This window comes from Lampetra fluviatilis, chromosome 6 (assembly GCF_964198595.1).
Source record: "Lampetra fluviatilis chromosome 6, kcLamFluv1.1, whole genome shotgun sequence".
NCBI classification, from domain to species: domain Eukaryota; kingdom Metazoa; phylum Chordata; class Hyperoartia; order Petromyzontiformes; family Petromyzontidae; genus Lampetra; species Lampetra fluviatilis.
In genome coordinates this window covers 5,875,256-5,887,814 of record NC_136280.1, presented here as the reverse complement: position 1 = coordinate 5,887,814, position 12,559 = coordinate 5,875,256, and the positions used below count along the sequence as shown (strand labels likewise).

The following is a 12,559-nucleotide window of genomic DNA, read 5'->3' as shown; positions in this document are numbered from 1 at the left end:
AAAGTAGTTATACTTACGTGCCCGTGCTCAATTTGTTTTCGATTATTTATCTTCTAAAAAAATCTGGCCACGTCTCGCACCCCCAGACAGGGCATCTCTCACCCCCGGGGGGTGCGTGCACCCCAGGTTAAGAACCACTGATTTAGTGCATCGCGAGACTAAGGGAAGAGAAAGGCTTGGCTGGATGAAGTCCTCTCGATGGCCCTGTGTTGGTAATGGGAGTTGATTGTATGTTTTTGTATGTATGTTTCACTTCTTTCGCACCATGCTAATCGGAGGTGCGGTAGTTTTATGGCACTTCATGCTCTTCCATATATCACTCGGAACTGGCGTAAGCCGTGACCAGGAATCAAACTCTGGTGGGTCGCTGCAAGTTGCCAAAGCACACACGAAGCACATTTAAAAAAATATTATTTTTGTATTACCCATTAATCAACCAAACTATCTACATATTGGGAGAAATGTCCCCCCCCCCCATCCACACCACGTATTTGCCCTGCATGGTGTTTTTTTCTATCTGCAATTTATGTGGCAAGGTAATTAGTGGTATGACGCATATATAGTCCACAGGAGAAAAAAAACAGGACAAGATCAGGGAAAAACACAGATTCGAGCGCGGCCAAAATTGTCTGGTAATGTAACGAGCAATTCCTAGCATATGGAAAATGTTTGCCAATACTTTTGGTAGGCTAACAGCATCAAACTTGAAGATATGTTATAACCGCTACCAGAAACTCAAATAGGACGACAATCACATATTAATCAACACTGGACAATGTGGTTTTTACCGTTTTACTTTGTGATGCACAAAACCACAAGTTACATAAACAGAAGGCAGTGAGACAAAGGGAACATAAAGTAAAGTAGAAACCAGTACATAAAAGAAACAAGCGACAGACTTACACCTGCAAATAAAACTGGTCCAGACTATATCGTGTGTTAAATAGAAATGGTAGCATTGAGTACGACAAAACTGAGACGGAAAAACAAATGTCGTTGCTATTTGTAAATATTTTTTTAAAAATATAACGAATTACATCCAAGTTAAATGGTAAACAATTTTTGTAAAAAAAAGAAATCACTTTCAAACGATGCTTTATTCCTCTAAACAGTAATCCAACATTACGAGATATCGTGTAAGAAAATTGATGCAACTAGCATTCCCTTTTTGACGGCCTTTACCATGTTTAAAGTTGTGCTTTGAAATTTTCATAAACGAAACGATAAGAGGGAACATGACACATTTGGCCACCTGATAAGGCCTTGACTCGCTCGACCTCTTGGGTATAAACCATTCCACTCGTATTACACTTTTCTCAGAAAATATCACGACACTCATTTATACCAAGTGCAAAATTTTACGTTCGGGCTTTTTTTACCTTTGCTATGGAGCAACTCCATTAATATATCCTAATCCAAGGTCAAAGAAGAGTGGAGGAAATGGGCAAAGGTAACAGACGCAAAGCTGAAATTCCGAGGTGACACGGTACACCGAGTGTGGCGATCGACTCTTGTTCGTTTGTGGACTCGATGTCGGTAAAACAACAAGTGCAAAAAATTGTGTCCATCCACGCTTCAAATTGTGTCAAATGGCTGGCACGGTTAAAGCACCAAAATACAGATTTCAATTCTTATTTCAGTTGGCGGACCAACAAATATTTAGAAGCGTAACTAATTCGCAGCCATCATAGTGCACCGAGTGTGAGGCGGCGATGCTTTAACGCTCTCAGAAATGTGCGACATTAAGGTAACAGCATAAAAAGAGATTAATGCGGGTTAAAACGATGGATCTTCTCAAGCTAGATCTGCGGCATTTCAATACAAGTCATTTTGCATAATAATACTGGATGTGTGTTTACCCTGCAACAGTCCATACACTATTTTAAAGGTTTCTCATTTGTTCTGCATCTTCATAATAACAATGTGCCATTGTGTGCCCTATATGCCTGATAACTGTACGCATTTCTCAACCTAATTATGCATTTGAAATAAATAAAATGTCCAGTACAGGCAGGATTGTACACAAATCATCGTGCCAGTAACCCATGAATAAACACATTTGTATGAAACTGTTATTTTCATGCCAGAATAAATGTTCGTCACTTGTAGCCTGACTGCTACACGCGGGATTTCTGCAATGCACTCGTTTATCCATTTACAAGTGGTGCGCTGCCGCTGTATTGTACTCTCCCGTAAATAAAGAGCACGTTGAAGTGGTGTGTGACGTAAGCGTACTGCTGCGTACCCTTACAGGAGAAGCAATGAAATAAAGCTATTATCATCAGTACCAAAATAAACAGTCTCCAGGCAACTCTGCAACCAAACCGAGTCTGGCCAGGCTGACAAGACAGAGGAATTGTCTGCCAATGCATCAAGAATACATTTGTAACATGTGACCCAAATCCCTTCGTCACGACCAATCAGCAACCGGCGCTGTCGTATTTTGCGTAGAAGAAACATCCGAGGTTGGCCGTTACGTCATTAGTTTGGAAAATATATGCATAATGATCGGGACCATTTATAAAACACGAGCTTGACGGCAGAAAAAGGGAGTCACAGCAAAGAGTGACCCGAGCCAACGATTGACACCATCCACAGTGGCGACCCTGGAAGTTCAGATGAAAAGGTGGCAATGCTTTTCCACAATGCCCTGCAGCATTGCCTCCTGTCATGCTTTGAAGCGGTTCTTCGAGCAGAAGGGCAGGAATAAGTGTCATGTAACCATTGGACATTGTGGAGCCTGAAGTTCTAGTTCAGATAGATCCACCATTAAAAGCTGCAAGCATTCAGCACTGCCAGGAGAGTTCTGTCTGTGAAAGCAGGCAGGTGCCAAATTGACAGCGCACACATCGGGCTGCATGGCCAATGTACCCTTCACAGTCCACAGACATTAGGCCAAATGCACATCGCTGCCGTACAACGTCCGAGTCGTCTGACAGGGAGCAAGAAGGGCTGTGCTCTCGACTCACACAGAGGGCCACTGCCCCTCCCAGGTGCTCTGTGCAAGATGCTCGACACATGACCCAGTGGCGCGGTGACCACTAGTCGTCGTACGCAGACGTGGGGCAGTAGTTGGCAACCACCTTGGGGTGAAAACAAAGTTCGTTTCAATGACAAACGTAATGCATTAATGTGCACGTTTTCAAATACATTTTTTACACAACAGATTTACAAGTTGAATGTGTTTATTTAGTTTTGCAAAATTAACAACAGGGCTCTTTAAACATACCATGTGATTTCAGCATAAACAAATTCTGGCCGGGTTTTGCCACCATTAAACAAGTTTGCAACTCATGCTTGCAAATGCATTCATCGCCGAGTTTTCCATCAACAGGCGTACAGTCCAACGTGGCATATCCGACTCGATGAGGACTGAAGTTTAGGTGGATGTGAAAATGTCGAATTTGTGAACAGCTAGAGAAAATGACAGTTACACCACGCACAAATACCACAATTTGGCACGGGCGGTTTATTGGTCGGAACGGATATGCGACGGTCGGATATACGACGTCGTATCGTGAAACACCCATATGTAGGGGTGGGGAGATTAATGCAATGAGGGGGTGGGAACTTACCCTGGCTTGCAAAAGCGGAGTTTTGACAGCTCCGGGGAGGACCCTGCTACCGGGGACATCGCCGGCTGGGCCGCGTCCCCCGGACTTGTCGCGCCTCGTAGCCGTGTCGAGGCAGCGCCCGAGGGGGGACTGCTCCCGCCGCTGCTCCACCTGCCGGGCTCTCGAAGGCCGCTCCGACGGCCCCTCCAGCACCCGGCCCGGGGAGCGCTCCCTGTGGCCGTCCCTGCTCCACTGGCCGCTCTCTCCTTCATCCCTCTGCGCGACGACGTACACACGACGACGTGCAGTCCTCTCTCTCTTTCATACCACTCGTCTCGGTACACGTACGAGGCGGTACACGTTTATAGACAACCCCAGCTAAGGCAATATGGTATCTGGATGATACCAGATATGCTATTTTTTTCCGCACCTCCGATTAGCATGGTTGGCTAAGTATGGTCCGAAAGAAGTTCAACATACGTTAGTTTTATACAATATTAGAAGAAAGTTTTGCTGGCTGGCTGCCTGGCTGGCACAGTGGTGGTGATGTCAGCGCGCACATCTGCACGATGGTGTCATGCGCATCCCAGAGCGGTTGAGCGGGGTTCGTGCGTCGCTCTGACGTCACACACCTCCCTCCACACCCACCCTCCACCCCGACCGTGGATCCCGCGCAAATGCGCGGGGCAGTGCTAATTGGATTTAAAAAAATAATATTTATTCTAGATTTTTAGCGACAATTTTTCAACTTTTTGAGAGATTTTCGAATGAGTTATATTGTAAGGCATCTACGTGTCTGCATGTGAATAGAAGTGACGGCACCTAATACCCGATTGACACTTTTTGGGGGGGAAAAGTGTACTTGTGACATCATATTGGTGACCTTACGGATTGAGAATCAACCCAAGACAGAAAAAAAACAAGATTTGCCCGATTTTGGTATCATATTAATCCAAAAATCAACGAGCACATCGCTATAATCGAGATAAATAATGGAGAAAACAACACTCTAATTCACTGCCTGTCTCCCACCAATCTCTCTTTAAACACTCTCCTGAGACACTTCGTTCAGCATTGCTGGTTATATGTTGGACAAGGTGTGGAGAAGAAAATAAGAGGGGTCATTACAATTAAACTGGGTTTATCTTATAATGGGCCATTCTGTATATTGCATAAGTAACAAAACGATACATTCTTCAATTACACTACCTGACACGTCATCTATTGTTAAAAAAAATTTCCCCTCCAATTACGGCAGTTTTGTTGAATAACGTGATCTTTTGTTATCAGTGCTGGTGCAACCCATTGGCAGCAAAATGTAAAAAATGAACAAAAATTCCGCGCAATCTGCACAAGCGGTGTTGTCCGTGTACGCATTGGTGCATTTGCACGTTTGCATGGGTGCACTTGCACATCACGTGCGCGCACGAGCGGCTATGCATAAATGGCTCACCTCTCTGCGGAAGTCTCTCTGCGCAGGGCCTGATCGATCCGACGAGCTGCTGTCCCCCAGCGAGCGGGCGGGCGATGCGGCGCGCCGCTTGGCCATGTACTCCGTGTAGGACGGGGGACCCCGCTTGTTTGGGCTGCTTCTCAACGCAGAAACGCAACGCGGCGATCACCGCCGCGATGGGGAAAACTGCGGAAGAGCCGCTGAAAACGAATCGACTCGCGTTCGCACGGCTGTGGCCCGCGTGTCAAAAAATATTGCAACGCAAATTTTTTTTTTTATCGTTTCCGAAAATTTACATGATAGCGTACGCATTTTAAAAACATGGTGAGATGAAATCCCAAATCCTCACAGAACTCTTAAGACCATAATACTCTCGGGCAATTTGATGGCAATCGTTCCTAACAGTCTTCACCGGAAATAGTTGTGGCTGTGTTTTCTAATGTTTTATGGACAGAACTGCATGATTCTGTGCCATTGCAAGACAGGTCGCAAACGCAAAATCTGAGTAAATGCAGTGCAAAAGGTAGCGAATGCCGGCGACGACTGCCATACAATTTTCCTGCTGTATCATCACATTTAGGGAAGGGTTGGCGCAGTGCAGGTACAGTGCAGGAGCAGTACCTGGCGTTGCGAGCAGCGGAGGGATACGGAGCACCTCTGTCCGGCTCTTCGCGTACAAGGTTGCCCTTGCAGCAGATGATGCGTAGCTTGTTCTGGTAGGAAGAAGCCAGGTAGACTGCACCCCCCGAGATTGCTGGCCCCAGGTACCGTGGGCTTGGGATGTTTAAGAAAGCTCGCATGGGCTGGCTGTGGGCAACACACCCAAGGTGTTAATCGCACATTGGTCAACAGTGATTCTTCTCAACTGCACGTGGCATTGACAGAAGAAGCATCTTATGTTCTAGTCTCCGTATGTATGTATATATGTATGATGAAGTTCTTTCACACCATACGTAGCCAACCACGCTAAATGGAGGTGCGGGGAAGGACAGCTAAACAAAAAAAACTTCTAGCGTGAGCAGTGGCAGAGTGGTTAATGCACTGCGTTATGAACCCAGCTGCCTGAATTTGATTTCCCAGCCAGGGCTAACATGAGAGAGAGCGAGCGAGTGAGCTCTCAACCGGTCATGTGCAGCCCTCCCCCCGCCTACACGAACCCACGCAGACCAGCATTGTGAAGTGTGGTCCAACTCTCATTATCAATGACATGTGGGGCCTTCATCTTAGCAGTGGATGAACTAAGGACTGTACTCCTTAGACATGACTCCGAGATGAGACACGCAACCTTTGAAAATTGATTCGAATGCTCATAATAAAAGTATCGAATTGTGTCATCGAGAAGCCATTATTTTAGTTTCATATATGTTATAATTGGCTTAGGTGACGACAGTAGCCACTAGGGCACTAGGGGTGCCTATATTCGCCACAATGTAATAAAAAGATAATGTTCTGAGGTGGCAAAGTGGCTGCCAGTGTGCCGAGCTGGCACGGCTTAGATCCTGGCAAGTTCCCCACAATTAAAACTGGATTTTCAAGTGTTAATTTAGTTTCACACTTAATTTGCCTACATTTCATGTTTGCAAATCATGCTGATATGGTTTGTCAAACTATATCAGAGCTTGTGGAAAGGATGATACGGCCACATGATAGATTTTTTCCTGCTTGGACAATTCTCTGGCACACGGGATGCAGGGCTCTGTGAGATTTTCGAATGGATTCTTTGTTTTCATGGCACGATACCGAGAGAAAAACTGTCATTTGGCAAAACATATATTTTTTAAAGAATGCATTCTTGAAACAAGATCTTGATCACGCGACCAAACCATGATCATACAGAATATGACGACACTACATGTTCTTGGCATGTACTTGCATTTTGTATATATGTTGAACTTTTGCACCGTACGTAGCCAACCTTGCTAATTGTAGGTGCCTATCGGCACAGGATTTTATTGAACAAATCGGCAGAGGAATTGCTTTGTCTATTTTTTATAGCAACCTGGAGTGGATATATATATATGTACACAAAAGGCACTGCAGTTATTCGTTTTCAAGCGTACAATGGCCATGTCTTTCACTTGACAGGCCCATGCTGTGTCCTGGCCATTATTTATGCCTCGCAAGAAGTGTTCTATCGACATCCACAGCCACTTTAACAGTTTACAAAAAAAAATATATATATTTTTTTTAAATGTCTGCATTTAAAGAAATCGAACATTTCTTTATATAAAACACAATGCTCACGTACTTTTGTTCATTGCTACCACCAATGGGGCAAAGCACTTCCACCTCTTCTTAAACGTCTGGCCAAGGTGAATGAGTAGACCAAAATACCTTCTAATAGAGGCTCTCTACTGCTCCATCTAGTGGAGTCCTTTCTGCCAGCAGTCGCGTGAGCAACAGATTGAGAGCTGGACTTTCATACTGATCTGTACCCCCAATGCATCCCATTGGTATTATCCCCGGAAGAGCTAAGGAGACATACGCGACAGCAAATCCTTACCTGGCTGAATTCTTCCCATTGTTGTGGACAATCTCAATCACCTCCAGGGAGTTGAAGTGGGTCACAAACAAGTAAGGCTCTCTGTATGCTAGGGTTGGTAAGGGGGGGGGGAAATACATTGAAAATTATACTCGGCAGGCAACAGTTAAAAATCTAAAAGTAAAATTATTTTTGATCCCCTAACAGGAAAGGACGAGCATATTTACCATAATTTCCGGATTATAAGATGCATGTTTGTCCCCTGTATTTCAAAGCAAACGCTAATCTGGTAGCCGTGTGTAGGTGTGCGCGAGACAAGATTTACATAACTTCATTGGGCACCACAGTGGCGAGATATTAACTCCCTCGCCCAATATGTAGGAGGTCATGCGTTCGATCCCGTCCGTGACGCCGGTTGTATATTTGGAGTTTGCATGTTCTCTCCGTGATCGCGTGGATTTTTCTCCGTTTTTTTCCCTCCACATTTAAAATCAACGTGCGTTTAGAGTATTTGGCTGCTATAAATTATCACGTGATAAGCCGCTTCGTTGAGCTATCATTCGTGGCCAGGTCGCTTCTGAAAACAAGCTACATAGCTCAGTGGGCCTTACCTGGTAAAATAAAAATAGTTAAGTTAATAGTTTTAGCTTGATACCGAGCACACGCTTGGGGTGTGCTTCTTAAGTTTCGGGCGTGTCCTATATTCCAGAGAATACGGTATTGGGTAGTAAAACAGTTGACAACGTGGATAAATGGGCACATTCATCAATGCCAGCATAACAAGAGGAGTCTTACCAAAGGCCAAAGGCAGGCGGCTCCACTTGAGGTCCTCTGTCCTGCTGCGTCGCCCGTACGTGTCAACAAACACCCCAAATTCTGTCCGGCAGAAGAAGAAAAAACAGTCAAACGAATACACGCAGGGCAGCTCTGAAAACAAGTCAGGTGCACACTACCCTTTTATTCCACTGGTCAAATGTTCTTATGACAGCAAGGTGACCGTTGTCATCATCTTTTTGAAATGTACACGCTGTCACAATAGGCTTAAATGGGCATAGAAATAGTCAAGGTTAGTGGCAGGATGTGGTGGTGGACAGTCTTGTACAGGCGAACATGCTAATTCTCATCATAAGACGAGAGTCCCAAGGGCGGCGGGTGAGTAGGTCAGATTTTAAATTGAGCCGTGTGTATACATATAAAAAAGTGCCTTCCACGTTGCCCAACCCTACCCTCCATGAGTTCTGTGCCTACTTAAGCCCATCAGCATCATGAGGTATTCCTGGCTCTGCGATCTTGCATTTACTTGCAAATTCCATCTAAAGCCCTGACCACTCCAAGCATATAAAACCTTTGGCTGCAGGAGCTCTCTCGCTCTATTTCTTCCTGCCTCAGCAGTCCGCCTGCTGTATTTGTTCACCTGAGCACGATTGCTTGTGTTGCGATCGAAACGTCATGATTTTTTCATCATTTTATTATTTTTCTACCTACGTGACTTTACCGAAAGAACCAAAGAATAGCATGAGGAAGTTCAACAATGGTGATTCTACGTGACCTGTGCGCTGCTGTAGTCAAAACGATTCAAGCGTTAAATAAAATTCCGTACGCGAGTCACTCGTTCAAACGGCAATCGAATCGGAATGCCCACTGTGGTCAGGTGTGTCGATTTTACCGTGGAAGCAAAGCAGGTACTCATCCCTGTTGGCAGCACCTGACACAGGTGTGATAGCAACAGGGAAACTGAGGTACGAGGAGGCGTACACAGCCGAAGACAGCGATGGGTCGTTCTTGTCCAGGAACTCTGCAGAAAGCAATGAAAGTTGTAGGACAACAGCAGTACGCAAAAAATATTTGGTGGTGAAGGAGAAGTTTCAGCCACTACTTTCAACGACTATTTTTTTTATTCCTCAGGACTTATTCTCAAAACTTTGGTGAAAGTTGTGTTGATGAACAATCGTTGGTCTACGTCAGTTACCTTTCCTGTTACCCACTCTGGTAGCAACAATTAGATTTGTCCACGTTTGGAAACTTTACACAGAAAATGGTGCAACCCCTTGAATGGCAGCAACGATTGCCCTGAACCCATCCTCGTGCATAGACGGGTTTTAAGCAGAACGGCAATGCTCCAGTCAGAGACCTATCAGAGTGCAGAGATGTACCGGTGTTTAATCACATGATCTCTCCTGCATGTGCAACGGGCCTCACCTTCGAGCGTGTACTGTTTCAGCTCGAGCTCGTAGAACTTGTTGGTGCCAAAGATGATGCTGTAGTTGGTGTAGTGAATGCAGCTACATGGCTCACTGGTCTCCACCTCCTGCCCAACCAAAGCAACCAACAAAATCGTTCGCAAAAAGCAAACATTTCTACTGCGGTAGCGGTAACATTAACGCTGCCAAGCACGCGCTCATTCACATTCATGCATGGTTACAAAAGGATGCCCTCTCTAAGCCGACTCGCGTAAAGTATTGTTTTTTTGGTTACAAACGATGCACTCTTCCTGAGACTACATTGTTTGAATGGTTGTTTCCAAGGTGATATAAGGGACTTGTCAATACCAAGCAGCAGCAGCAGTGCTGATATATGAATTATATTCGAACCCACCTATTATTTTGCAATCGTAAAAAAAAACTGCAAGCAAAAATAGCATAAAAAAGAAAACAACCTTTTTGTAACACGGCGTCGGCGTGGTTAAAGAGCTAAACTTAACAAAAATGCAATACATTCAACAATAACACAGTCCTAAATAGGAAACATATCAGGCTAATGCCCAAACATTATTTAAAAAAGGGCAGAGAACTCGTTGAGACGTTTTAGGCAATGGCCCCTTCTTCAGAGCAGAGCAGAGAGAGCTTCAGCTACGCTATGAAAAGGGACAACTGGCCCGGACCATTGACGATGAAATTATTCTCTATTTTTTTTTGGGCAGCGTCACAGACAGATGCGTTTAAAAGAAAATTGGTCAACGCCTGGCACGTCGCACCACAGGGTGAACCAGCGGGCGATTGAACTGACCTTGCGCAGACAGAATCGACCGAGGCCACTGTTGTAGCGCAGCACTGCTACGTGCGTGGGCATCGCCGCGCAAATGCAGGAGGAACCCTCCACCTGGTGGACGGAAAACAGAACGAGTTACATTCACGGGATGTCTTGGGTATGAAATTTATTGTGGAAATTACTTCAGGTCCAAGATGCTACAAGGCAGAAAAATAACGCACATTAAGAGCATCGTGCACTCGTACAGATTTTACAATTGAATTAATTACCGGCATTGATTACTACAATTCTTAATTTCACACCAGAGCGGAAAGTTGAATCGAATCAATTAATATCAATGATTAAGCTCAAGATACAATCACTGAATTGCTGGTGTAAGAATCAATGTTTTTTTTCACTGGCTTACATTGTACGTAAGACAGTTACTCACTGAATGGGGGTAAGAATAAACGTCATGGAATCTTGAATGAAATCATGACCCCGAATGTTGACAATTTATTGAATCGCTGGACAGATAAAATAATCCCACCACAAATGGAAATACTTTGGCAAACAGCAAGGTCTAATTTCTTGAACACATGTTACAAACACACAATGGCAGAATACATCAATATAAAAATAATCTGCACCTCTGTGTTTGTGGTTTGAGCAGCGTTGCTAGATGCACTTTGCATGAATGATGCGACATAAAAACATGGAGCACCATTGTTATTACCAACACTCACCGTGCCCACGGCAAAAAGATGGCAGCCGTTGACGCTGTCAAACATGCTGGGCCGCACCTCAGGCTGAGCGGGCAGGTGGGACTGTGCCAGTGATTGCTTCACCTTCTTAATGTCCAGCACGCACAGGGTACGATCCTCGCCTGCTCACGATAAGAATTCACAATGATTATTCCGTACATATGGTATTCTAGCTACTCTGAAGGCACCATGTTGCAAAGATGAACTTTGCCAGAAAGGGGGGGGGCACCGTTTTTGTGCGATTTTTGGGGTAATTTTTTCAAATTTGGTCCGTGACGCCAACACACGTGGGCCTACATTTTTTTTTACATCACGGGATCTTTTAACGTCCACTGTTAGGCAGACGGCGGCGTGCATTTCACCGGTTGACGCGCCCACAGTATTAACCAGGGTGGCAGTTGTGTTCGAACGTCGCCGCTACGACACCCACACGTCAAGCACAACGCCTTCGACTACTCTACCACCACAATCCTTGCAAACAACGGCCAATCTCCAATTTTGTATCGCTGGGGAAAAGAAGAAAAAACGTATTCAACCCTTACAATTTTCAATTATTCTCTACTTTGAGACTTACGAGTGGGATGTATTGTGCGTTCGTCGCAAGGGAAGAAATATATGTTAAAGAAAAATGTGTGAGCAGAGAGACCTAATTCATACCGGCAATCATCACGAGTTGATCCAGCTCTTTGACAACGTGAATTTGAAACACACTTCCCACGCCGGGAACATGCGTGAGCGCGCTCTTGGCCACGTTCAATGCGTACAAGCCCTCCTCAGCTCCAACGAGCACAATCTGCAGGACGGCAATGTTGAAGACGCCGACAAGTATTAGCGAAACTCAGCGATTCCAGCCACTAAATTAACACCTTCATCCGTTACATACTTTTGAAATGGATCATACTACAAATATTCTGTGACTGCCCTCGGCATCACTCGTCACATTGTTAATTTAAGGCAGACATACCTTGTTAATAAATATGACTGACAGCCCTTGGTCAATCACTTGTTAAGTGAAGGCCACCCCATGCCGTGTCAGTGATGGGAATTAATTGACCAGACTTCACCATGCTGGTCAGTGCGTGTTGGTGAAGGGGCACTGGTTCAGTTACCATTTTCCACCAACGTTAAGTGTGGCTGCGAATCAGACTCAGGTTGCTGGTGTCTTAGTGCAGTGCATGAACCACTGCGCCCGCTGCTGCGCCAGAACATACATCAAAAGTCTTTCATGTTACATGATTCAGAGTTCAGACAAGTTCATACAATGTGTGTTCCAGTAAACAGGATGGGCTAAACATAAGTGACGCGAGATTAATTCAATCAATGTTTAATACTAATCAGA

The 12,559-nt window shown here is 44.9% G+C and overlaps 1 protein-coding gene across 5 annotated transcripts in view; it reads right to left on the bottom strand.

Moving 5' to 3' along the window:
• Positions 1-786: 786 nt before the first annotated feature.
• Positions 787-12,559, bottom strand: part of CIT (citron rho-interacting serine/threonine kinase) — a 52,712-nt gene continuing 40,939 nt past the window's right edge. For all 5 annotated transcript variants that reach the window (XM_078857602.1, XM_078857599.1, XM_078857598.1 and 2 more), the window contains 11 exons: positions 11,878-12,013; positions 11,203-11,342; positions 10,496-10,588; positions 9,689-9,797; positions 9,156-9,284; positions 8,285-8,365; positions 7,511-7,598; positions 5,629-5,814; positions 5,008-5,143; positions 3,576-3,830; positions 787-3,083 (listed from right to left, as the gene is read on the bottom strand). In XM_078857602.1, the coding sequence (XP_078713728.1) occupies positions 3,042-3,083; positions 3,576-3,830; positions 5,008-5,143; positions 5,629-5,814; positions 7,511-7,598; positions 8,285-8,365; positions 9,156-9,284; positions 9,689-9,797; positions 10,496-10,588; positions 11,203-11,342; positions 11,878-12,013 (1,395 nt within the window). In that variant the 3' untranslated portion in view covers positions 787-3,041. The remainder of the gene's footprint in view (positions 3,084-3,575; positions 3,831-5,007; positions 5,144-5,628; positions 5,815-7,510; positions 7,599-8,284; positions 8,366-9,155; positions 9,285-9,688; positions 9,798-10,495; positions 10,589-11,202; positions 11,343-11,877; positions 12,014-12,559) is intronic.